We start from the raw sequence: 27,992 nt of genomic DNA, 5'->3' as shown, positions 1-27,992 counted from the left end.
CCATCACTTTTGGGAAATTACATTAACTGACCGTAATTGTCGGGCTATAAGCCGCTACTTTTTGCACAAGCTTTGAACCCTGCGGCTTTTCTATGGATTGTCCATGAGCGGATTTGTTTTGTTTGTTCCGCTGTTGTACGGCACTACGTTGCCTGGCGGAAGGATCGGGGTTCAAGAGTGGTATGTTGGTCACATGTCCATCCGCCAGGCAACGTAGTGCCATACGAAGTAGCGCGAAAAACAAACTTCAAAGTAGCGCTACGCGTTCAGCGGGAGGCGTGGATGACGAGCGGCGATAAACTTGCGAAAAGCAAGTTATGCTCAACTCCACTGGTGGATTCTGACAGCGTGGAAAAGTGTGAAAACATCCACGATCACCAACGGATTTCGAAGGGCTGGACTGTTGCATGATGGAGAGGAGGACACCGCCACGGCCCTTCAGAGGGTGTTTGACTCTGACTCTGACAACGAGGATTTCTTTGGTTGGTTTTGAAAGTGACAACGAAGGAGAGAAGCGGAGAGTGGATGACGTATCCACCCTGAGCCTGTTCGTTTCCGACACTGGAGGAGAGGACTTTGGTGGTTTTAGTGCAGGAAGAAGAGAAAGATGGTGGTGAAGGACTGACTTTTCTTCTTGTTGAAGCCGTGTCACTGCACCTGAGCCTAAAAGGTAGGCCGAATCTATTTTTCTGGTGTGCTGTAGGTTACTGTTATGTACTACATTTGTTACTCATTTATGAAGCACAGTACATGTTTCGTACTTGTAATTACCGCTACTTGTACATATACCTAAAAAGTTATGCAAATATGTACCCATAACTTGTTTTTCAAAATATTAATAAAAGTGATTTCTCCAAACAGCCGTCTCTTTCTTGACAATTCCCTTTGTGCATATTCTCTTACATATGATGAGTCAACATTGAAACACCTGCGGCTTTTAGTCAGGTGCGGCTAATGTATGTACAAAACAGGATTTTCCCCTGATTTTAGCTTGTGCGGCTAATATTCAGGTGCGCTCTGTAGTCCGGGAAATACGGTACATTCATTTCCTGGAGACTTATCCTGACTCTACCCATCACAAGTCCCTGCCTGAACCTTACCCTAACCCTGACTCAAGCCTTCACCGTAAAATTGAATGATTTACCTTGCAATTTGTCCCCATAAAGTAGGCGAGACCTCACAATGTGAGTGTGTAAACAAATTTGTGTCCCTACACCAATAAGTAATACACGACCACACACACACACACACACACACACACACACACACACACACACACACACACACACACACACACACACACACAAACAAACACACACAGCACACACACACAGCAAAATTGGTATGGCCCGGATCAGGCCCACACAATGTGCTTACACATGGCCCACATACCGCAAAGAATGACGGCCCTTTGGTCGCCCAGACCTGGTTTGCCAGAGGTGGCCCACACATGGGCCAGCACAAGGCCAGTTTCAGACACACTGGTGTTCCTGTGCTAGCCCATGTGCGGATTAGCTCTGGCAAACCTGATCTGGGCCACCAAAGGGCCGTCATTCATTGCGGTGGGCCATCTGTAGGTGGTGTGCTGCCACGGACCAGTTGTAGACACACTGCTGGCCTTGTGCTGGCCCAGAAAAGTTTCAGCTCTGGCCCCAGATGTCAGCCTAATGTGTACCTTAATCAAGCCATGTAATAACAACATGTGTCAGAACATGCAAAACAGTGCAAAAGTAACATGCCGAAACTCTGTTCATGCCAGAAGTCAGCCGGCTGCTGTCAGCTGGCTTGATACCAGATCCAGACCAGACCTGCTTGCTATGTGGGCACTAACACACACAGACACAGGAACTTTACCAACTGACCCCTGACCCCTGAGCTCCTAAGTGTCCCGCAAACCTCATTCAGGGATCCACTCCTCTACTTCAATGTCACTCCCTGAAAGCTCACTGTCCTCACTTTCTGAGGACAGAAAGTGCACATTCCCATTTACATCCATGTCCTGTAATTATGAGTAGATTTTAAAGTAAAAAATATTGACTATGATCATATAAATGCACACAAACACATCTCTACACACATATGCAAATGCATTATATTGCCTGAAAAAAATTGGGCTGACTGCGCAGTGTTGCCATGACAGTTTTACTGTATAAATAAAAAAAAAGTAGAACAAACAATCAAATATGCTTCTTAACATATTCATGCACATACAAGTATTTTTTTAATATACATTTATTTTACTATAAACATGTAAAATAGTGATCTTTATCTTGCCTCCTAATGGAGATGTCCCTCGTGTAGTGCAGCTTGCAGAAAGGGGTCCTCCCCCCCCCCCCCCCCCCCCCCCACCCCCCCCCAAATGAAAGTCACACCACCTTCAACTCATCATTTTATTGGAAAGAGATGTGTCTGGTAGCATTATTTGAAAAAAAAACAAGTGTTTTTTTTTTTTTTGAAGGGCTAGTGTAAGGCATGAAAATGTGGCTTGTTGCCTCAGGGCAACGCTATGCTGTAGATGGTTATGTTTTGTTTTTTCGAAACATTTGGTTGCTTCCATTTACATCCAATTTTTTGTTCCCAAAAACAGAAAATAGATTAAAAAAATATGTGTGTGTGCGTGTGTTATTGATTAAATAACATTTTAAGTAACACGGTCCAAAGCTCGTTAGGTTAATTGGTGACAGAAAAATTCTGTCTTGGCTGACCTGTGGGGCATGGCAAAGTAGCAGAAGAGAAAGCGACAGGGCCAAGAAGCAGGCTGCATTTATTGTATGAGCATCAGTATGGCTAAACATTTAAACAGCTGCAGAGAGACCAGCAGAAGGGAAAGAAAATGCAGTGAGGGTTGGAGAAATACCACTGAGGCAGAGAGGGCTGGTGGACAGGATACTAGTTGGCAGAGCGACTGATGCCTACTTCTCAAAGATACAGGTTGATAAGGCCCGTGGCAATGGTTAACCTATCTTATCCAAAGATAAGATGTAGTCTGAGCAGGTGAAAGAAGAGTAGGTGTGCAGGAAAGTGGGGCTCAGACACCGGAGCAGAAGGTGGGAGAGTTTATTGCTGGTCTAACATCATTCAGGAAGGCTCCAGTTGGGTTGGGTTCCTTGTGGAAGCCGTCTATGATCTCCTTTCAAGTCCAGCAAACCTACACGTCCTCCTGTCCTCTGTGCTAAACAGCTGAGTTCAGTATTGAGGCACAAGTGAAACTTGCAGACCCTACAGACCAAGTTTGACCTCAACATGTTCCCCTACCTGTTGCAGTAGCTGCAGGTCTGGCTGATGATATAGACAGGTGGTTGGGTCGTGGTACAATTGTAAGGAGCAGAAGAGTTGGAGTTACCTGAAAATGCTGAGCTCCTTCAGGAGCAAGACAAGTGGATTCTGGTTGTTAGAATCCAAGAACACCTGATTCCTGAAGATTTTTAGTGACATGGCATCCACAACAACAGCTTTACAGTGTCACATGTAGATGAGCGCATCATCTGTGAGGCTGACATCAACTGTGCATGCAAACATTTGTATAATCCACCTGTTGGACTTCTTGGAGTTACAGTAGAGCATCAGTATGCTGCTTTTTTTTTACTGTTTGACATGGTAACTTACCTATTTCTTCATCTTGGTGTCACTGCAGAGCTGGTGGCCTGCAGACAGTGGGGGTTGAGGATATAGTGCTGGCCAGGATGGAGACAAGATGGCAGCTGGTACCCGTGGCTTTTTGTTCAGGTATCAGGGGGAAAATGTGGGGCTCTAGTGCCCTTGTTTAGAACCACATCGTGAATGAGGCAGTCCTCAAAGGCACTGGCAAACAATTTGAATCCTCATTTGTCTTTGTTGCATTTCTATACCACCTTGACCTCATCCACTGACTGCTTGGAGATCTGTGGCTCACTCCTGAAGGCAGTAATCATTAAGCTGAAAAGTCTTGAAGAATAGATCAGTGTCTGGTGTTCTGAGTATTGTCGTTGTCTTCCTTTATCAGCCTGAAACGTCACAGACAAAGACTTGGCATGACGTTCCTGAGATGAGGGCTCCTGCTCCCCATTGCCCAGTAGTGATGAATGGAGGACAGCTCAGCAATCCCCATGTGTATCAGGATCATCACAAAGTTCATCATCTCATCTTCAACAGTGGCAGAGGTAGTTTGGATGTCCTTTAAAGCAGCGGTGCCTAACCCCCGGTCCATGAAAATATTGTCCATGGCGCAAAAAATGTTTGGGACCGCTGCTTTAAAGGTTTCAGTAAGTTGGCCTGGTACCTGCTATCATGTTTAAATGGTGAGCACTGGTACTCAGCCAGGGCTGGGTTTTCCTGATCAGGTTTAGTTGGCTGTCCGTTGGCTTCTTCTTCTTCTTCTTCTTGGTGGGCCTCTTGGCTTGTGATGCTGGCTAGTTATCATCCTTGTCACTGCATTGTTATCCACAAGCACCTCAAGTGCATACTCCACACACTTTCTCTTGGCAGAGTGGTCCATGTCACATAGGCCTGGAGTAGGGGTGGGTTTTTATAATCGATTCATCGATTAAAATCGATTCTGGCTTGGATAACGTAAAATCGATTCATTAAAATCCTGAATCGATTTTTTAATATAAATTTATTTTGTCCGAAATGCCAGAATCTCTGGTGACATCTCACAAAATTTCAAGAACCACCAAACAGTAAATGAGAGCAGGTACAGGGATTCTACACATAGACTTAAACACACAGCGCGACCCGCAGATCAGAATCAGTTAGATGTCGCCTTTCTCACAGTCGGGGCTGAAAGCCGACAGCTCGCTGATCCGGGTCCGCGCTTTGTGTTCACGCCCTTTATGCGCTGATTCTAAAGCTGTTAGTTTGATCTCTCTCCAAACAATATTGACCGAACCAGCAGCAAAAGAAGATCCAAACGCTTCACATAAACATCGTCATGAATTCACTCTTTTACTGTTTTGCTTCCATTGCGATGCGCAGCTCTCTCTCTCTCCCTCCCCCCCCCACCCTCTCTCTCTCGAACAGTTTCGCTTTCTTCATTATTCGCTTGCTTGTTACGCACAAGTCTACCGCTGTTTACAGGCTGTCGGCCGCTGTTTTTTTCCCTTTTACATTCTTCCGAAAAGAAAACCTCATTTCTGCTGTTCAATACTGAACAAATTTAAACTTTTTAATATTATTCAAAATGCAAAACGCTTAGCCGTGTGTCTAATAAAACCGCTGTAACGTCAGAGGTAATGTTCATTAATTAATGGTTTTCTTTCGTTTTTGATGTACTGCAGAATATTTTTATAAAATCCCAGGCCAGGAAAATCACCTTCATGTTTTTCTGTGTTTTATCTTCAGCTACTTTGACACAAAGGCATCTGCTGTGATGCTCACACCTTGGATAAAGTCTTGCGAGTGTCAGCTTCCTTTTTATAGATACAAAAATATGTAAATGTACTGATCTGAATTATACTTCTGACTGTCAAAATTTCCCAGATTTAAATCGAATCGAATCGAATTAAATCGAATCGTGGATCGAATCGATTTGGGACCTTGTGAATCGGAATTGAATCGATTCTAGAAATCAGTGACGATACCCAGCCCTAGCCTGGAGTGTTGACATCGTGGGTTGGTGGGATAAAGTTGGGCTCTTCACATTTTCATCTTCTTCCTCCGTACCCTCACATTAAATGGGCAGAATGGGACAACGACATTCTCCATCATTCCGTAAAAGAGTTGATTAGGCTGCTATGTAACTAAAGAGATAATGTAGTTGAGTCAACATCAAGGCCACTTTTAACTATTTGTGAAGGTAAAGAAAATAAGGTCCAAGGTCCAACAGACCAAACCCACACAGATTTCATTATTAGTTTTCATAATTTCTATAAATGTGTTATCTTCTGACGGGAGTCCCTTGGGTTGAAGAACAACCCTTCAACCATATATTTGACTTTTAATAATTTGCCACTGTTATACATATGAAGTCCTAACCTTCAGTGTTATTACTGTAGGGCTGTAGTTTGAAATGGTCCAGGCCACTGGTGATTAGTCAGCTATCATGACTTCATTGTGAGAAGCTTGAAGTTTGCAGATTGGCTGGGAGAACTCTACGTGGTTCGACGTCCTCATGGAAAGGCATGGGGAAGCCATTTTTGGATTTCCCGTTTCACCAAGTTACCAAATACAGTAACCTCTACTGGGAGAAAAAGAGCTTACATCATGTTTGATATTTTGTCACCAAAATGATGGACTGAGGAACACCATCAAGTGCAGAGTGTATTAAAGGGCGTCTTGCGATATACGTGATTTGTGCTGTTGAGTTGCATTAACTGAGGAAAGGAAGGAAATGACAGGAACTAATAACTATGATACTGATTTCGATACAATTTCAAGTAAAGATAATTACTCGGCATTTTAATGAGTTGAATGCTTTGAAACACATCACAGACACACACATACATATATCCATTGTTGTTTATTGGTCAGTATTTTTCACAGGCAATAATAATCATTGTCATAATAGTGCACTTTTCCTCTTTTGTAATTATACTACAGACATTTCTCTTTGTCATTAATTGGGTGAGCTGTTTTCTCGACCCCACCCTCTCCTACGCTCCACCTCCGCCCTCCATTTATTTCTCACATCATGAATTTCTCCAGAGTGAAACATTCTTTTTCTTCTGTGTGGAGTGTGGGTCACAAGATGGGAGTTGGGAGTGGGGCTTGAGTGGCGGAGCAAGGGCGGACATGGAGGAGGGACATGATAGGAGATTATAGTCGTACAACTTTAACTGCAGAAGAAGAATGAGCAATAATGATGAGAGGAAGAATTGTATGGTGACTACAGTGTCAATAAAACATAGTGAACGCTACATAGATATGGATGGCATACAATGGAGACAGGCACACAGCGTATACAAATGTATACAGCATCTTTGTCGAAGTATACTGGGTATAAAATGTATACAAGAGGGGTGGTTATATACGGAGGTGAGATATGTGCATGTGGTGAGGGATAGGATGGGTGGAGCAGGAGTCCAGGAATACAAAGGGGAGGAATGGGAGGAGGAAAATGTAGAAAATCTTAAGTGAATAGGTGGAGGATAGAGGAGGAAATGAGTGAGGGGGGAGATTTCTTTCAATAAGGGAGTTTTGCGCAATCAAGCCAAGCGCCCTGTTGTGTCTTTGAATGGATTAAAATGCAGTGTTTGCTCAGTGGAGCAAAATTTAGAAGGTTCCTTTCCTCTTCTTATTTCAATCCTTTAGCTCTTTTTCTCTTCTAAGTGGATGAAAGATGAACCTTTGTTTTAATAAAAAGATCTAACACTACCTTTTGTGTATTTGAGTGTGCAACTTTAACACTCGCCAAACTCTGACCTGTCAGGTGTGTGGATCTCACTGCTGGGTTTTCCCACAGGTGTACATTATGAGAATGGGAATGGAAAAAAATAAAATTTTTGAAGACAGCACAAGTGATTGTATCCACTAAAAGGGAAAGATGTCAAAACGTCATGAGGGGCTCTGCTGTGAAAACTTTCATTTTGCAGCTTCTTCTTTTAAACTATTTATAGGCAGCTGAAGCAGAATTTGTAAAAGCAACCAGGAATATAGCAAAAAAAAGAAGGAGAAAAAAAAGATGTAATGACAAACACGCCTGAAGGTCAGTGAGGAATGAAGCTGGTTTGCATGAAACTACACAAAATGTTTTACAAGGAGTGCACATGACTGCTCTGTAAACTGTTAGCATTGTAATACTTGGCAGTGTTTGAGCTAAATGTCAATGTTAGCATGCCAAGCAAGTAACGTCCTCTGGGGCTCAAATATGAAGCCAAAGTAGAAGCCCAAAAACTACAGTACCTCAAATGTCCACATCAGTCCCATCGATTTCCATATTAAAATGCAGAATAAACTCATTTACACGGTGGTACAAAAATAAATAAATATTTGTTTTCTTGTTAGCTAATATCCCAGGGGGTGACACTTTATATAACTTGCCCTTACATAATTTCTTAATAATAACATTAGGAATGAATAGGGCTGTTTTGCGACTGGGTTAGGCCTGTAGCCTTTTGCTAGCTATCACCTCAGCTAACTGGAGACACTGTACTGGTATTCTAGAGCAGTTTAACGCAATTATTTGATAAATAACATGGCTTGGCTTTTGTTCAGAGTGAAATTATATTTTATTAGACTGTTAGTAATAATTAAGAAGTAACTGTGTGCAGTGTACCCACAACAGTTACACACAGTCTGTAAATGCACCATGCTAACCAAACATGCCAATTCTTAACTGATAGCTAACTGTTAGCTCAGCAATAGTCATTGGTAGCTCTGAAACAGTAAGATTGTAATTGCTATGTGTATATATTGTTAATATGCAAATGTTCAGCAGGTATAATGCTCACCAAGTTCTTTTTTTTAGATGGGCCTAATAGCATGCTAACATTTACCAGTTAGTTCTAAACACAAAGTGCAGAAAACCACCTAGAATACATGAATTTGGTGCCAAATTACTAAGCCAATTTAGTGGACAAACTGGAATTTTCCCACTCAAATCAATTCAATAATTAAGATAATGATGCTCCTTTTATCCACAAAGACACATATCTAACTGGGCTGAAAAGGACCTTTAATTTGAAAGGCCTTAGCGTGTGTGTTGTACATAGAGACACACAGAAACACGGACTTCTTTGTTACAACAAGTAATTACATAACATTCCAGCAGATTATCATCCTGCTGTCTTTTCGTTTGAGGTCTCAATTAAGAAAAAAAAATTGAACTGAACAAACACCTAAAAGAGGCAAAGACTCAGCACTGAAGGTATTTTATGTGTGTGAAATCTTGGTCTCGCATTATAAAATGGACATCTCTAATGGCAAAAATAATAACAAAATAAATCTAAAGTGCAGAATCACAACATAAAGCTTAAAGGGCTGTTTTGCAGCATTAAAATGTTAGAATTTTAAACAAAAAAACTTTGGACTAATTGTTTAGTTTTTGTCTGCAGTACCAGACATCTAACTAACACTTCCCTGTCTTTATAACCACCTATATCCATTATTGAAGATAATCCAGGAATGCAAATAAATACATACACAAATACATAAATACATTAATAAATAAATAAATAAATAAAATTTTTCAATAAATAGACAAACAAACTATTTCTGTCCTCTTAAATAGTTTCAAAAACGTTTCTTGACATTCACATGGTTGGTGCTATCTTGGTGTTAGACTCTAAAACTTAAAAAACTTAAAAAAACAAAACATACCCATACGCAAAAGCTGGATCAGAGTATAAAAATGAAATACAGTAGAAACCAAAAAAAGCATCTTTCATTCCTTAGATGTGGCTTCATTTTCCTTGCCAGGCAGTTTGTGTACAGAGTCTTTATGACTACAGACACAAAGCAGTTATTTGTAACCTGCCAGTTTTGCATTGTTATCAAAGGAAATGCAGCTGAGGATGGGTTTCTGTTGCCCAGCTGTTGGGCAAAAAAGCAAACAAACACCTGGGTGTCCTGTTTAAAAAGACTTCTTCCACATTTACCTTTAAGAGGACCTATTATGATTTGTATGTCTAGTGTTAAGATATATTAATGCAAACATATTAATGCAATGAACATATGTAAATGTAATGCCAGTGAGCCAAAGGATTTCAGTCAACTCACAGTACAAGCTGACATCAACCAGAATGAGTTTCTTTTCTTCATCTGCTACAGTCATAATTCAGTCAGTACAGTTTACAAGCTCTGGGTCCTGCCCCTCTGCAGGCTTCCAGAAACAAGACAATTGGAAGAAAGTGGGCTTGTAGGGAGGGTCTAAAACAGGGGTGGGCAACTCCAGGCCTTGAGGGCAGGTTTTAGATGTGTCCTTGAACCAACACAGCTGATTTAAATGGCTAGATTAGCTCCTCAACATGTCCCGAAGTTCTCCAGAGGCCTGGTAACGAACTAATCATGTGATTCAGGTGTGTTGACCCAAGGTGAGATCCAAAACCTGCAGGACACCGGCCCTCGAGGCCTGGAATTGCCCACCCCTGGTCTAAAACGACTGAAGGGTTACAGGTAGGATTTTTAAAAGATTAAAGAAATTATATTTTAAAAACTGTAAATCATGCAATGATGCTCTAGTGTTCCAAAGTAGAAATATCATGGTCTGGAAATGAGCATAGAAGTTCCCTGCAAGTCATTTCTTAATTGTCTTTTCTATTGAGGGAGAGGTTTGAATTTTTCTCAGTACAATATTCACATGCACATATATCTGCTGCTCGGTAGAATCAGCGCCCTACCCTGCATATAAAGGTTTAGCAAATATTGAGCTGTAGCTCATTGTATTCTAAATTTATCAAAATGAAATTGTCATATTTGTCCAGCATGTGCTGGCTTGTGTGTAACTTTTAAGAAAGAAATATCAGGAATTTTACAAACCACTTATTAAAAAGAACTACAAAAAGGAAATTACATATCTGCTAATTTCAATGATTCTGTTTCAATCTATTTAGGTAACACAGAAAAGGTAGCTAAACTATAAAGCTAGCAGTGTGTACAGCCATCCAAGAATACTGCATGAATGCTAAAATCTGAATAAGGGTGGATAATGTTTTTCCATCGTGTCATCGCTGTCTGAAAACAGCACTGTTCATGCGAAATGGATAAGATAACTGAGTTATTTGCAGCTTTCAGAATTCGGAACTTCATAAATAAAAAAAATAAAAAACAGTAGATATACGACTCATTTTTCTAAACCAAATTACTTGACTGCCATCTGGTTGCAGTAAAAAGACATGTCAAGCCTAAACTCCTATTGTGTGCGGGATCTCTACGTAAGTAGCCATTTCCAGAATTTATGCCAGCGGGATGGTCAGATGGTGATGTGTAGTCACATTTCAAGGGAGATATACATCAGGTTACATTACAGATTGTAGCACAGTGCTTCAGTAAAGCCTTGATGGATGCTCAATCATCCAAGGAAATCATCCAAAGGAAAGTTAAGCTAAGTTAAACGATTTGCTGATAGTGTGTTTCAAAGTTTAAAGGCTGGCAGTTTCACCAAAATTTTAATGACGATCTGTGTAGGTTCTCACTCATCACCAAGTCATCATTAAGACATGCTACCAACAATCAGAAATTGAAGACAAATTTACTCACAACACTTTTGGGTAGCTGGAGCTGTTTGATTCAAGTTGGCCTTTATAAAGACACGAAAAACAAAAATGGAGAGGATGTGTAGATACATAAACAATCTCTTAGGACCTAATAAGTTCTAAAAATATGTTACTGTAACTTAAGTCAAGCTATCAGGTGAATATTTGTGGGTTTCCAATGTGACCGTATCCTGACGCTGGTTGGACTAACACAGACTTGTGTTAGAGCAAGGACAAAAAAGGAAAAACAGAGAAATGCTGAGAAGCTTAGATAAGACAATCAGCATTTGACAGGTCCACATACTTGCAAGGCCTTCATGTGCAACTGCTGTTTGTGGAAAAGGAGACTGGTTATTTTTAACGCTAAAGCTTCATACTAGCTTTGTCTGAACGCTGGCGTGCACTTTGCCAGGGAACAAAGATTTTGTCACTTCTTTGTTGGAGATCCACTTATGGAAGGTAAAGCTTGATTTAGACTTCTGCAGGAAATCTACATCCTAACTTACGCAGTAACCAGAAACAACCAGAAGGTTGCAGCGTAGGGTTAAAATGGGGTTCCGATTAGGGCGCAAGTTTAAGACGTCATAGCCAGTATGTAGAACAGAACTACGGTGAACAATAAAACCATGTGTATATGGCATGTGAATGTTATATGAGACAAACCTCTTTTAACAAAATATTTCTCCAAGATTGCTTTGGAGGCTTTTCACAACTTGTTCTTCTTTTCTACTACTGAACGGATACTGCTCGACCTCCTGTGTTTATGTATCCACCTTTTTCTCCCCTAGCATTGCCTGTGGTGTGTCCTAGTGTCCTTAAAATGGGGCTAAATCTAACTGGATATCCACTTTTTCTTCTCCTTCATTAAAGGCAATATGGTATCATAGCTTTAAATAAGTGTAATTCAGAAATGACTGTGGGACTTCTCATACACTCAAGCAAGTTGTGTTTGTTGATTAAGATATTCACTTTGCTGTAGGGTTATGTTACATAGCTACATCAGATCCATTGTCAGCACAGCATTAAGTTGGCTAATAATTTAAGAATTAAATCCATTTTCACAACCGAGTCTAAAACAGGACTCTCCCTATAGCTCTTGTTACTTTCATTCCTTAACGCAGCCTTCAATTAGAAACTGATGAGACGAGAGCAGAGATGGTTTCCTGTCATGTTAGGTGATGCTGAAAAGACTTGCTGATTCATGAGACAGCCAGGAAATGAGGAATGAGAATGCCTTGATGCGCTCCGTCACTGACCAACATCTTCACGAGCCACTCTGACTGACGGGTGGGAACTTGATTGTTGAGTTTGAACAATGTGTTGCATGTGATTGGTCAGTGGGAACTTCATGTGCTTTTTTTTTCGATCCATAGGAACAGGTGAACTAAATTTCTTCTATTTTCATAGTAAAGTGGAGCTTTTTGGACATCATTTGTTTTTAGGCTTGTCCCACCAGGGTGAAGCTATCCTTTAGGGCTAATTAGAGATCAGCTCCAGTAGTCTCCAAAAATATACATTTCTGAGAAAACGAGCCATTTCAGGGGGAAATCTTCATTAAATCCCTAGATCAGCTTCAAGGAAAATCTTCTCCCTTTTTCCATCCCATTGCTTAGGACTAAAAGTATGAAGCAAGGCAGGAAGTAAGGAAATAGGAAAGGAAAGAATGTGGAAAGGACTAAAGAGAGGAAGAGAAAAGGGCCCGGCATAGGGCCCTCACTTCTCTTCCACAACATTCTTTTCAAGGGTGAGCCTGTGTCCCGTTGGACGGCGAGAGTCTGGCCTTGTCTTTCCCCGACCCTCGTCTTTGTAAGACGGCTCCGCTGCTGCTTCCGCTACTGCTCCCCCCGTCTGCCGCATGCTCCCCCTCTCCCCGCTCCGATCCGCTTTCAGATCTCCTGGAGTTCTGACGTGTAGGAGTGCTGGGCTGGCGGGAAAGCTGACCGTTCTTCTCATCTAAACGGCAAGAGGTAAAGTTAGGGAGAGATGAAGTAAAGCTAACAAGCTACTACTCCGTGTGCTGTTGGTGGTGTGTTGGTGCTACTCACCAACCAATGCCTGCACAGAAGGCTGATCATGAGTACTCAGTAACTGAGCTTGAATGGTTTCCACTACCCTTTTGAATCTGCGGCTCGGACCTGAATAGAGGAAAAAAATCAGTATGTCACTTATGAGTTAGTATTTTAGGTAAAAGGACAGTAGTCTAAAAGTCCAATTTCTACTGGGTTTATCCACAGACAGCATAAAAAGTGGAAACAGCTTCTGAGTCAGAACAATAAAGCCGATGTGAAAGCACCTTAAACCTGCACCAGATGACAATATCTCTGGTTGGAAAGCGACTTCCTATCCTTTGGAAGGAATTGAAAAACAGCTTTCTGAACTCGACCTTCGTGAACACTTACCTGCTGAGTTTATGGGTTCAGTAACTCATTTTGGGTCATGTTTGGCCCACCCAAACCTTTAATCAAAACTCTGATCATCACACATGGAGAATATGAAGTATTTCTTTGTATTTTCAGTAATACAGTTTGATCTTCTGATCATTTACTTGTTGAACTGCGCCATTACATGCTTGACCGTTCTTTCCTATGAGGAGATATCCAAGATGAAAAACAGGTCAAAAACAGGAGTGTTGGTAGCAAGAACCAAATGGATGAATTTGTTTTATTAGATGAGTTTCTCCTGTAAGGCTTTCCTAGTATATCTAAGCTAAATACCAAAACCTAGATGAGAATACCTTTATCCCTTTTTATTTATCCAAAACAATAATTAAAAAAAGAAAAGACAAATCCTCCAAGTATCAATAAGTTCTTAATATGCAGACCCACATGGAATACCTTCATTGCCCACTAGAGGGGCTCAGCTATTAAGTAAATTCCTGGCATATCTCAGCATGATGTGTGTGACAAGTGGAGGACAAAAGAAGAGGCAGCAGGCCTAAAAGCTATCTATAGCAGATGAACAGTATGTGAAAGTCATGACCTTAAGAAACAGGAAGAAATCCAGCAAAGACCTGGCACAGGACCTGAGAGCTGAACTGCCCTTCAGTTGATCATCAGAAATGATCTCAGTGGAAGGGAAACAGGGCTGAGGTTGGCCAAATTACACAGGAAGTATCTTGATGCATGCTCAGTCATCCAGGTAAGTAAATCTCCAAAAGTTGATTCTGTTCATCTGGACGTAGCATTTTGTGGGAAAAACTTCTTCAGTCTCAGCTGACTGCAGGTTTCCGATCTTATAAACAGTACATTTGCATAATGACTGAAACCAGCCGACTGAAAGAACAATGGGCTGGGAGGTCAGTTCCTTAATCTTAATTATGCAAATTCTCATGACCACTGACCAAAACCCACTGATCAAAGCCCACTGATCAATGGCCATGAGTCCCATTCACAGAGAGTTGGGGAATGGCTGCAATCACAGCATTGTAAGATGGTGACAGATGGACCCTTAGGCCCCTCCTCGATTCAGAGATGGTCTTTCCCTTTTCACGTAAATGGCCTCCTTGACTCCGCCCTCAAACCAGCGTTCCTCCCTGTCCAGGATGTTACATCCTCATCATTGAAAGAGTGTCCACTGGCCTGTAGGTGTAAAGACTGCAGAGTCCTGGCCTGACGAGGTAGCTCTTCTGTGTTGTGCCATCCGCTTCGCCAGAGGTTGTTTGGTTTCCCCGATGTATAAATCCTGACAATCCTCCTGGCACTTAACAGCGTACACTATGTTACTCTGTTTGTGTCGGGGGACCCGATCTTTGGGGTGGACCAATTTTTGGCGCAGCGTGTTTTGGGGTTTAAAAGCCACAGAGACCCGGTGTTTAGAAAAAATGTGTCTCAACTCAGCTTTCTTTAGGAGCCTTTCCTGCTTTGAAAAAGTCCAGCTGGGATAACCACATTTACTCAGGGCCTTCCTGATGTTCTTCTGCCTCCCTGGCTGCTGTGTCAGTGGGGCTGGTGTTCGCTCTGTGTTGTAGCGTCCTGATGACACCCAGTTTGTGCTCCAGTGGATGATGAGAGTCAAACCTTAAATACTGATCCGTATGTGTAGGTTTACGGTACACGTCAGCTTTTAGATGTCCCCCATTACTGATGGAAATCTCACAGTCTAAGAAGGCTAACCTGCCACTTTTCATATCCTCCCTGGTGAATTTGATGGGTCGGTCCACTGAGTTAATGTGATCCGTGACATGTAGTACGTCCTGAGATTTGATTTTCACCCAGGTGTCATCCACATATCTGAACCAATGGCTTGGTGGTGTTCCAGGGTAGCATAGCAAAGCCCTCTTTTCCACTTCTTCCATGTACAAATTGGCCACGATGGGTGAAACTGGGGAGCCCATGGCACACCCATGTTTCTGCCTGTGGAACTGACCCCTGTATGTGAAGTAGGTGGAATGAAGACACAGTTCCAAAAGCAAACACACTTGGTCGATGCTGAGAGTGGTCCTGTTGCTGAGGTTGGTGTCATCCTGTAATCTCTTACGGACTACTACTACTGTTTATAATATTTGGGGAAACCTGCAGTCAGCTGAGACTGAAGAAGTCACTTGGATGAGTGACGAAACGTTTCTCCCACAAAACGCTACGTCCAGATGAACAACATTCAACAATCAACATTTGGAGATACACAGGAACTGGACTGAAAGTCAGTACTAACACGTCTTTGTCAACATGTGCTGAGAAGGTTAGCAGAAAGGTACAACAGTGACAGTACTATCTGGAAAGTGTCTGATTAGATGTCTAATGGCTTCATTTTTCAGCATGACAATAATACTAAACACACTTCCAATCCAGTAAAAACATAACCTGGATAGAAAAACGCACAATGGAACACAATCGGTTATGGATTGGCCTCCCCAGAGCCGCGTGGGATCATCTTGACAGAGGACAGAACAAAAGGCAGCCAACATCCAAAGAAGAGCTTTGAATGTCCTTCAAGAACCTTGGAGAACTATTCCTGAGGACTACTTAATAAAGAAATAAGGAGAAAACATGCCTGAGAGTTCAAAGTATGTTGAAGAATAAAGGTGGTCCTACCAAATACCGTCTGTCAAGCTCAACTGCACATCACTGCACACATCTTCTGATTTCCACAGCAAAATCTAAAGACTTTAGTTAGCACTGTATTTTCCTCTGTTAGCTGATAAATCAGGTGCTGTTATTGGCTCAAACATGATGATGTCAGACCCAGTTTAAGTGTTTGTGATCGTTTCAGTAATTTTCTCTATCTTGTATTTGTCACCTTTAGGAATGCAGTCAACCATCCTCACAGTGGATTCAAACAGATTGTGAAGGAATGAAATAACACATGCATATAACAGAGAGTAATACAGTTTCATTAGTGTCAGCCTTGCTGTTTCTTGCTCCGAACGCTGTAGATCTTCTAGGAAAACAAGCTGGGCTTTTATTGTGAAGCAGCTGCAACAAAAATAGTGTATTTTCCAATGTGTTCATCACTGACAGTGACTTCTCATCTAATACTATAAATCTTAAACTACAAAACGAGACGTTTTTCCTCCATTGGTTGAATATTAAATTTGTTTTAGACGTATCACATGGCTAATTTCCCCCCTTTTCCCCTTGTTTAACCAAACCTTAACTCACAGAGGTTCTGCTTTAATCTGCTGAATGGGTGAGGTTGCAGAAACTGAAGTATGCCCCTGACACAGTGCAGCATTCATTTGCATCTGTCTGGTAACTCCGGCCCTGTATGCTTCAGGAAAAACTGAACAGGATGGAGGTGGACCCCTGCCTGGTGGCTTGGATCTCCGACTACCTCACCGACAGACCACAGTACGTCAGGCTGAAGGACATCACGTCTGACACAGTGGTCAGCAGCACAGGAGCACCACAGGGAACTGTGCTGTCCCCTCTTCTCTTCACCCTGTACACCTCTGACTTCTGCTACAACTCTGAATTATGCCATATTCAGAAGTTTGCAGATGACACGGCCATCATGGGGTGTATCTGGGATGATCAAGAAGAGGAGTACAGAAGTCTGGTGAGGAACTTTGTCGCATGGAGTCACACAAACCACCTGCAACTCAACACCTCAAAGACTAAGGAACTGGTTGTGGACTTCGGGAGGTCCAGAGAAGGTCCACTGCCAGTTCAGATAGAGGGGGAGGAGGTGGAGGTGGTCAACAAGTACAAGTACCTCGGGCTGTGGGTGGACAATAAACTGGACTGGTCATGCAACACAGAGCACCTGTATAAAAAAGCCCAAAGCCGACTGTACTTCCTCAGGAGGCTGAGGTCTTTTAACATCTGCAGGAAGCTCCTGAGGATGTTTTACCAGTCAGTGGTTGCTGGAGTACTTTTCTATGCTGTGGTGTGCTGGGGGAGCAGCACAGCAAAGAGGGACTCATCCAGGCTGGAGAAACTGATCAGGAGGGCTAGCTCTGTGGTCGGCATGAAGCTGGACACTCTGGTGACAGTGGCAGAGAAAAGGACATTAAAGAAACTGATGGACATTATGGACAATGCTGGGCATCCTCTGCACACGGCCATAAACAACCAGAAGAGTCTGTTCAGTGACAGGTTGCTTCTCCCCAAGACAAGAACTAACAGACTTAAAAACTCCTTTGTCCCACACGCCATCAAACTGTTTAACTCCTCTCTGGAGGGGAGAGGGAGGGGAAACAGGAGGACAAAGGAGGGGGGAACAACTAAGCTGTAGTGCCTCTGCACCTCACTGTACAATACCTTGTGCAATACTTTTTGTAAATAGTCAACAGTGCAATAGACTCAATACTTGAAATGTGCAATTCACTTGTATTTTTATTTTTTTATTCCTATTTATTCTATTTATCCCCTTTGTATATTTTATTTATATTTGTCTCTGTATTTATATATATGTGTGTGTGTGTGTGTGTGTGTGTGTGTGTGTGTGTGTGTGTGTGTGTGTGTGTGTGTGTGTGTGTGTGTGTGTGTGTGTATGTATATATATATATATATATATATATATATATATATATATATATATATATATATATAACAGTTCTGTAACTGTAACTTTGGTCGTTGCTGTGCTTTTTTTGGAAGTCGAATTTCCCAGAGGAACCCACCCGAGGGATTAATAAAGTTCTATCTTATCTTATCTTATCTTATCCTCACATGTGGAAGCGTTAGGACTCTGGTCTCCTACCTGATATTAAAGTGAAGGTCACGCTGTAAATGCCCAGCTCTCGTCTCCCTTCTCTCTCTGCTCGTTCCCTCTCTCGCTCCCTCTCTCCCTCAGAGAAAGCGATGTCCACCTACGGGAGGAAAAGGACTCTGTAAATCAAAGCGCCCACGTAATTGCTGCATTTTTGAAAACGCTCACTTTCTTTGTCATTGGAAATTTTCAAATTCTACACATAGTGACACCAGATTACCTCGGCTAAAGAGTTTGTAAAATAAACCGAGCAACCTTCAGCCGTACTCCATGGAAGATTAGACTATAACATTTTTTTTATTAATTTTAATTATTATTTTCAATTAAAATACAGGCAGACAAAGACTTTCAGTGGTTTACCACTTTACATATGAATAACATTTCTGATCTGTACACTGTGTAAGGCAGTATTTGTGTGTTATCAAAATAATAGGTCCGACTCAGCTGGGTTTGTGTTAAATAAAACCAAATTTAGTGCCTGCTTCATTCAGCACTATCAGCTGCTTGTGGGCCACACGGGTCCCTGAGGGTAATCACCTGCTACAGCTCCATGACAAATACATACCGTTACTTAGAACATGAAGGTGACATTACTGTACTGTAGTACATTTGATGCTTTTCTTTATATGATCTTCAGTATATTATAAGACCTCTTCGAGTACACTGCAGCTCCCAGTTCTTTGATAAAAGCCTGAATAATGAACGCCATTACCAGGTGTGTTGACCCAGGGTGATATCTAAAACCTGCAGGACACCGGCTCTCGAGGCCTGGAGTTCCACACCCCTGCTCTAGTGCTTGGTTTAGACTTCTTGTTGGTCTGATTGTCTTTACTTGTTTTCATCTGTGGCTTGTTCCCCAGTTGTCTCCACTCATACAGGGAGTGCAGAATTATTAGGCAAATGAGTATTTTGTCCACATCATCCTCTTCATGCATGTTGTCTTACTCCAAGCTGTATAGGCTCGAAAGCCTACTACCAATTAAGCATATTAGGTGATGTGCATCTCTGTAATGAGAAGGGGTGTGGTCTAATGACATCAACACCCTATATCAGGTGTGCATAATTATTAGGCAACTTCCTTTCCTTTGGCAAAATGGGTCAAAAGAAGGACTTGACAGGCTCAGAAAAGTCAAAAATAGTGAGATATCTTGCAGAGGGATGCAGCAGTCTCAAAATTGCAAAGCTTCTGAAGCGTGATCATCGAACAATCAAGCGTTTCATTCAAAATAGTCAACAGGGTCGCAAGAAGCGTGTGGAAAAACCAAGGCGCAAAATAACTGCCCATGAACTGAGAAAAGTCAAGCGTGCAGCTGCCAAGATGCCACTTGCCACCAGTTTGGCCATATTTCAGAGCTGCAACATCACTGGAGTGCCCAAAAGCACAAGGTGTGCAATACTCAGAGACATGGCCAAGGTAAGAAAGGCTGAAAGACGACCACCACTGAACAAGACACACAAGCTGAAACGTCAAGACTGGGCCAAGAAATATCTCAAGACTGGTTTTTCTAAGGTTTTATGGACTGATGAAATGAGAGTGAGTCTTGATGGGCCAGATGGATGGGCCCGTGGCTGGATTGGTAAAGGGCAGAGAGCTCCAGTCCCACTCAGACGCCAGCAAGGTGGAGGTGGAGTACTGGTCTGGGCTGGTATCATCAAAGATGAGCTTGTGGGGCCTTTTCGGGTTGAGGATGGAGTCAAGCTCAACTCCCAGTCCTACTGCCAGTTTCTGGAAGACACCTTCTTCAAGCAGTGGTACAGGAAGAAGTCTGCATCCTTCAAGAAAAACATGATTTTCATGCAGGACAATGCTCCATCACACGCGTCTAAGTACTCCACAGTGTGGCTGGCAAGAAAGGGTATAAAAGAAGAAAAACTAATGACATGGCCTCCTTGTTCACCTGATCTGAACCCCATTGAGAACCTGTGGTCCATCATCAAATGTGAGATTTACAAGGAGGGAAAACAGTACACCTCTCTGAACAGTGTCTGGGAGGCTGTGGTTGCTGCTGCACGCAATGTTGATGGTGAACAGATCAAAACACTGACAGAATCCATGGATGGCAGGCTTTTGAGTGTCCTTGCAAAGAAAGGTGGCTATATTGGTCGCTGATTTGTTGTTGTTTTGTTTTTGAATGTCAGAAATGTATATTTGTGAATGTGGAGATGTTATATTGGTGTCACTGGTAAAAATAAATCATTGAAATGGGTATATATTTGTTTTTTGTTAAGTTGCCTAATAATTATGCACAGTAATAGTCACCTGCACACACAGATATCCCCCTAAAATAGCTAAAACTAAAAACAAACTAAAAACTACTTCCACAAACATTCAGCTTTGATATTAATGAGTTTTTTGGGTTCATTGAGAACATGGTTGTTGTTCAATAATAAAATTATTCCTCAGAAATACAACTTGCCTAATAATTCTGCACTCCCTGTAGTCCCGTCTACCCTATTTCCTTTGATGAAGCATCTATGTATCTCTCCTAGTGTATTCTCTGTAAATGACGATTTTTTTTATTTCTTTTTTTAAAATTTTTTGGATATCTGTTTCTTGCTTTTTGTTATTTTCTCTGCCTTGACTCCAGCATTTGGGTCCTTCGTTCTATAAATTGGCTAGCTAGCTAGTTTCACTCGTTTTAACAAGTCGGCATCGCATCTTACTTCGTCTGTCACATAAGGCCTCCACTTCAAAATAGGTTAATTTTGCTCTGTTTTGGTTCATTCATAGAGCCAAATATTTGTCCTTTGTTCACATTTACATTTTAGTTTTACATCTACTTAGTTTACAGGGGTGTCCAAAATCATAGCATCAGGCTGCTTTTGTAGACCGATTACATCACAGTGACGCGACGAAGGCTGTCCAAATTCGAAGACTCCTCCAAATGCGTCCTTCATTTCCCCATTTTTGAAGGATGGGTCGGTGTATCCTTCGTGGCCCAACCTATCCCAGAATGCATAGCGCAGCCAATTCCAGTTTCCAACAATGGCGGCAGCTACAGTGGGGCAAAAAAGTATTTAGTCAGCCACCGATTGTGCAAGTTCCCCCACTTAAAATGATGACAGAGGTCAGTAATTTGCACCAGAGGTACACTTCAACTGTGAGAGACAGAATGTGAAAAAAAAATCCATGAATCCACATGGTAGGATTTGTAAAGAATTTATTCGTAAATCAGGGTGGAAAATAAGTATTTGGTCACCTCAAACAAGGAAAATCTCTGGCTCTCACAGACCTGTAACGTCTTCTGTAAGAAGCTTTTCTGTCCCCCACTCGTTACCTGTATGAATGGCACCTGTTTGAACTCATCATCTGTATAAAAGACACCTGTCCACAGCCTCAAACAGTCAGACTCCAAACTCCGCCATGGCCAAGACCAAAGAGCTTTCGAAGGACACCAGGAAAAGTATTGTAGACCTGCACCAGACTGGGAAGAGTGAATCTACAATAGGCAAGCAGCTTGGTGTGAAAAAATCAACTGTGGGAGCAATCATCAGAAAATGGAAGACATACAAGACCACTGATAATCTCCCTCGATCTGGGGCTCCACGCAAGATCTCATCCCGTGGGGTCAGAATGATCATGAGAACGGTGAGCAAAGATCCCAGAACCACACGGGGGGACCTGGTGAATGACCTGCAGAGAGCTGGGACCAAAGTAACAAAGGTCACCATCAGTAACACACTACAACGGCAGGGAATCAAATCCCGCAGTGCCAGACGTGTTCCGCTGCTGAAGCCAGTGCATGTCCAGGCCCGTCTGAAGTTTGCCAGAGAGCACATGGATGATACAGCAGAGGATTGGGAGAATGTCATGTGGTCAGATGAAACCAAAGTAGAACTTTTTGGTATAAACTCAACTCATCGTGTTTGGAGGAAGAAGAATACTGAGTTGCATCCCAAGAACACCATACCTACTGTGAAGCATGGGGGTGGAAACATCATGCTATGGGGCTGTTTTTCTGCCAAGGGGACAGGACGACTGATCCGTGTTAAGGACAGAATGAATGGGGCCATGTATCGTGAGATTTTGAGCCAAAACCTCCTTCCATCAGTGAGAACTTTGAAGATGAAACGAGGCTGGGTCTTCCAACATGACAATGATCCAAAACACACCGCCCGGGCAACAAAGGAGTGGCTCCGTAAGAAGCATTTGAAAGTCCTGGAGTGGCCTAGCCAGTCTCCAGACCTCAACCCCATAGAAAATCTGTGGCGGGAGTTGAAAGTCCGTGTTGCTCGGCGACAGCCCCAAAACATCACTGCTCTCGAGAAGATCTGCATGGAGGAATGGGCCAAAATACCAGCTACTGTGTGTGCAAACCTGGTAAAGACCTATAGTAAACGTTTGACCTCTGTTATTGCCAACAAAGGTTATGTTACAAAGTATTGAGTTGTATTTTTGTTATTGACCAAATACTTATTTTCCACCCTGATTTACGAATAAATTCTTTACAAATCCTACCATGTGGATTCATGGATTTTTTTTTCACATTCTGTCTCTCACAGTTGAAGTGTACCTCTGGTGCAAATTACTGACCTCTGTCATCATTTTAGGTGGGGGAACTTGCACAATCGGTGGCTGACTAAATACTTTTTTGCCCCACTGTACTTAGTTTTAATATTACTCTTATTATTCTTTCTGGGTCACAAAATAAACTTTTAAGATATTTTCAGGCAAGAATGTAGCTGTGTAAACTTCAAATATCTGCTCTGTTTATCAAGACACCACATATTTGCATATAATGCTCCGACAGTTTCGGAGACGTCTGTTACCCACCAGCTTGATAGCTAGCCAGGGCGAGTAAAGCGAACTCCCGGCACATCGTTTCAAACCCCCCACGGGGGTAAACTCTGGGTAAACAGGATATATGAGTCACTTAGATAACTTAAAAATGTCATTGTTTGGCTTTTTTCAGTGTTTTATTTGTTCATGAGTAAATCGGTTTGGCTGTGATTAAAGTTATAGTTTTCACACAGCTGAATAAATGTCAAACGGAAAACTGACTAAACAGAAGTGTGAGATGGTCGAGGATTTCCGCCAGTGTCCTGTTTCTTATATTTTAGATAGCAAGGAGCAGACGGCTGAGTTTATTAAACTCCACCGAGACAGTGGTGACGCAAAACTGAAGACTAGACCCATTTCACAGCCGCTCACTTACGGCCTACCCGGCCTTCGGAGGACCCGGTCCACGTAGACCATGAAGGCCGGGTCCTCAGAAGGATGCAGCCTATGAATTTGGACAACCCCTACATCTACCATCTAGACCACTCACTGTACATTTACATCCCTCAAAGCTTCTTTTGAAAAAAGTGTTAAACAAAGATCCACAAATGGGGTTTTAAGTACTTTTATAACCCTCAATTCTTTTAAGGAAGGAGTATTTCCACCAAAAGGTTTTAGAACTTCAAAGCGTTCATCAAAAGTGCTTATTCCTTACAAGACTGACTGACAACATGCAAAACACTTCTGTTAGAGCTGAGGAGGTAATAAGAACGGAGTAATACTTGGAATTTGACAGGTTTCTGGAAGACAGAAGGACCACCAGAGGACTTGTATTCTGCCCGGAAACTATTCTGAGACACCACACTGTGGCAGAGGGATGGGATCTGCAGAAGACAAAGAAAAAAGTGATGCCAAGTTATGACGATCGAATCTCAAATTTGTGCGTTTAACACCGCCGTGGGAATCGTACTAATATGTCGAAGCTTATCTAAGTTTGTCTGCACTCACGGAGAGAAAAGCTTGGACGATGTCAGCCTTGATAGAGCTGAGCGGCTTGTCTCTGATCAAGACAAAGATCTGCTCCTCTTTCTCCAGCGTGATGAAGTTACCAAACCAGGACCGCTTCACCAGCCTGCAAATTAATCAGATTAGTTTCAGTCACACGTTTTATACAGTACAAATAGAAAAATAATGGCTCACTCATCCATAAGCACTGACACAGCACAGAGATTAAAGGTTAAATTCACTAAAAATGGACAAGAAAGCACAACTACAACCAAGTCAGTAGATAACACAGTAATATCACACGTCACAGTGGAGAGCTAAGCAACATGTATTTTCATCCTTGATGTGTCAGCCCACAGTAACAGAGTTGTTTTTTGGCTTTTGGGTGAAGCACAGTAAAAGTGGTAAAAAGTTACCTGGTTATTTAGTGAAAGATGACTGTTTACTGTCATTTACTCTTTTTCAGATATGTTGCTGCTGAGTGTTTTAGGCTGAACTGCAAATCAAAGTCTAACAGTGTCTAAAACCATATAACAAGCTCCACATGTTCTCTCTTTCTAATATGATAATGTAAGTCAGGCATCTCTACGGTGGCCTGAGAGGTCAAATGCACTGCAGCTTAAGAAAACACCAGCAAATGTTGGTGTTTTTGGACAGGAAATAACGTGACTGAAACCAGAGCATGTAAAGGAGTCCTCTGAGAGAGTGCCGTGAGGGACAAAAAGATGAGATTCATTTAATACTGTAGATAAATGTTTGCTATCAGCTGTTTGCCATAAGCTTGTCACTTCTGCAGCTGGTCCATGACGTTACCGTCTCTCCAAAAAACACTCGCTCGAGTGTTTGTTGTGTTTTGAGTGCTTTTGTAGCATTTTTCTATGTGTTGGTGTTTTGTTTTTTAATTTGAAGTGCTTTTGGCCAACGTACATCCCCCCAGTAGAGGTGTGCCATATTGTAAATTCTGGTATTGATCCAATACCAAATACTTACATGGCCTAAACCGAGGCCGATACCAACAGCGATATGTTCAACCAATAAGTGCAGCTTATGTAGTGGAGGGCAGTGTGTCATGACTTACGAGATAAATCTTCACCACTAAATCTCTGTGATTTTTACTTTGAACATTAAAAAAGTTCAGACAACAAAAAAACCCTGTTCAGCCTTTCATGAAGTTTGAAACAAGCTTTGTTGGAGACCTGGAATGTCAATGTGTCTTTCTCTAAACGACTTTGGGTCAGCTGTAGGCTACGAATAAAATCAACAAAGGTTACAATGTTTTTCATTTTCAAAAAAAGAATTCAGTCGGCTACATACTGAACACAGAGGATAGAAACAAAGTATCGATCTTGTCGCGCCAGTATTGGTCCAATACTGATACCAGTGCTGATATTCAGGCTATTAATATTTTCGATCTGCCCACCTCCTCCCCAGAGTGTGTGTTTGAATCTTAAACTTAAGATACTGGAGCAAACTTACTCTCTGCTGTGTTATAATAAACTAGCCCTTTAGCCCTGTTCTAAATGACTTATTTCAGTGTGAAGCATGGTGTGAACATGATGCTTCAAACTCTCAGTTTCTGAATGTTTATCTGCAAACAGCAGCTTTAACTTGTGTCTTAAACCAATGTCTATGGTGATTTTGGTAAAATCGTGACTTTTATCTTGGAAAATGGCTTGCAAGTGACGGCTAATTAACAAGGAGTTAACGTGCCATACCTGTTCTGTTGTCTGACAGCAGAAACAGAAAAATTATATACATGAGAAGAGCTTTAATGGAAAGTTGGCTGTATTAAAACACAGTAAATGCGAAGAGAGATAGTAGCACAAAAGCAAACAGCGCTAAAGAGGTGAAAGCCAGCTAAGTGTAGTTTGCACTGAAGCACAAAAGGCAAAAGAAAAGATGAAAAAAGCAGAGCAACCAACAACCAATACACAGTTCCTGCATATTGGTTTCAAATCGGTCTTAAAACTGTTGGCTGTGCCTCAGCATTACACTTTCAACACATCTGTGTGCTGCGGGGGACAGTCAGTGCTGATGTTGACTGTAGCAGCATTAGATGCTACGTGCTAACACAAACCGGTTCTTTAGAAATAAATAAACATTGTTGTATTCACCCTGGCAGCCAACAAATGTTTGATATTTGTTTTTTGGCTGTGACAGTTTAGAGCTAGCAGGAATGGCTCCATTCATTCTGAATGTAAGAGATCAACATCTAAAAATTGCTGCTCATTCGGTTACGACATCAGAAATGACTGCAAACTTGAATTGTTGCTTCAGAGACAAGCCCACTGATCTATAGAAGGAAAGGAACAAAGTGAGAGGATGATCTGATCGGTGATGGGGGATGGGCTTTTCTCTTACTTTGTGGGTCTTTAGACATGTAAGTGAAAGAAGGAGGATTTTGCAAAACACAGTGCGCCCCTTTGAGTTGTAGGAAAGAAAACTGATTGAATGTGTGTACTTACTCTGGGCTGGATTCTGGCGTTAAGCTGGACATATCCTCTGATGTAGGAACTGGAGTCAGAGAGAGGGAAAGAAAAGGTCAGTAATTCTTGATGACAGGCTCAAATGTAATTGCTGTAATTACATATTATTAGAAAATAAGATGTTACTTAACACTGCCCCAGGCATCAGGCTGGAACACGTGCTACTTTCTTAGTAACAATAGATTCTATCTTGGATTCATCTCTTCATAAGATTCATTTGCTCTTGGCTAAAAGACTATTTTCTTTAATTGTGTGTCTTAAACTCCTTATTCACCTTGTAGTTTGCGCCTGTGGAAGCGCGGAGAGCCCAGAAGGTTGTTCTTGAATGAGTTGAGCCTGGATCTCCAGTGAGCAGAGCCCGAGGCAGCCATCCCACCACTGCCCCCCGGGCTGGAGGGCGGGGTCAGCGACAGCGAGGCAGCTCCGTCCGCTCTGGAGGAAGAAGACGAGGAGGAAGAGGAGGGAGGGGTGGTGGAGGAAGGGTGTTGGAGTTGGTGCACAGGCGTGCCCAGCGGGGTGGGCAGCGGCGAGCCTTGCGGTGTGACCTGCGACACAGGGGGAGGGGTGGCAGAGGAGTTAGAGGACGAGTGGATGTTCTTGGACTTGAAGACAGATGGTGACGGGAAGTTGAAGAAGCGTGGAATGGGGGAGAGTATAGGGGAGGGCGAAGGGGAAGGGGAGCGTGGTGTCTGGAGTGGGAGGGACTTCATGGTGTGAAGCTGGGGCCGTTCTGCGGGGCCTTTTGAGGGCAAGGTCTGGGTTTTTGGGTCAGGCGCCGGGCGGGTAGGTCGAGGGGTGGTGGCACTTCCTGGTTTGGGGTCTTTGGAGGAGGAAGCGGAGGTGGAGGTGACTTCTGATTGGCTGAAAGTGAAGACCGGACTCTGATTGGTAGACAGAGAGAGATGGAAACAGGTACAGACAGATGTGAGAGGAAGAAATGGTCATGAAATATGATTCATGGATATGATTTATCAGCGAACCTCATCGAGATGCAACAACGAACGATGGAATTAATTACTTCTACTTCTATCATAAATGTGTATCTGTCAGACACTTTTTACCCATGTCAGCATGAGAACAGAGATCTTTGCATGAGGCAGCATGACATGGCAATGCATATGACTCAGGATGTAACGATATGATGGCGAGGCATGAGAAGCGATGACAGCTTGTGATATATATGAAAAAGTCACAATACAGGAAATTTGTTTTTGTCAAGACGTGAACTGATGATGCATGTACTAAAGCAACTGACAACACACACACACAGACACACTATTTGTGTTTTACTGGTACCACGCTACAACACACTACCTTGCAGAAAAGCACGTGAGAATGATATTTAATGATATATTAATAATACTAATAACTACCAAAATGTAAGTTTTCCATGAAATTATACATTAAATAAACATTCCGTTGATAAATTCCTAAATGATTAATTATTGGACCTGTGATTTTGTATATTGCAGTTACATTTTATTAAATGTATTTTGGGCAAAGAATAATGTTTTTGTATGTGTT

The 27,992-nt window shown here is 42.1% G+C and overlaps 1 protein-coding gene and 1 long non-coding RNA gene across 3 annotated transcripts in view; one reads left to right on the top strand and one right to left on the bottom strand.

Annotated features, from left to right (window-relative positions):
- Positions 1–90: 90 nt before the first annotated feature.
- On the top strand, positions 91–26,877 carry LOC308411081. The gene is made up of 3 exons (XR_013974339.1): positions 91–670; positions 3,635–4,139; positions 26,750–26,877. It is a non-coding gene; the product is annotated as an uncharacterized lncRNA (long non-coding RNA).
- Positions 6,012–27,992, bottom strand: part of LOC308411080 (serine/threonine-protein kinase BRSK1-like) — a 40,499-nt gene continuing 18,518 nt past the window's right edge. Inside the window, exons 14-20 of one of the 2 annotated variants that reach the window (XM_080904816.1) lie at positions 26,743–27,013; positions 26,448–26,496; positions 23,986–24,109; positions 23,760–23,861; positions 18,249–18,357; positions 13,154–13,243; positions 6,012–13,061 (exon numbers count right to left, since the gene is read on the bottom strand). In XM_080904816.1, the coding sequence (XP_080760942.1) occupies positions 12,847–13,061; positions 13,154–13,243; positions 18,249–18,357; positions 23,760–23,861; positions 23,986–24,109; positions 26,448–26,496; positions 26,743–27,013 (960 nt within the window). In that variant the 3' untranslated portion in view covers positions 6,012–12,846. Of the gene's footprint in view, positions 13,062–13,153; positions 13,244–18,248; positions 18,358–23,759; positions 23,862–23,985; positions 24,110–26,447; positions 26,497–26,742; positions 27,350–27,992 lie in introns of both variants that reach the window. The other variant, XM_080904815.1, reaches the window with a different exon arrangement.

The sequence above is a fragment of the Rhamphochromis sp. 'chilingali' genome (genome assembly GCF_963969265.1).
Source record: "Rhamphochromis sp. 'chilingali' genome assembly, chromosome: 15".
Classification (NCBI taxonomy): domain Eukaryota; kingdom Metazoa; phylum Chordata; class Actinopteri; order Cichliformes; family Cichlidae; genus Rhamphochromis; species Rhamphochromis sp. 'chilingali'.
The sequence above is the reverse complement of the archived record's forward strand: the minus strand, read 5'-3'. Positions and strand labels throughout refer to the sequence as shown.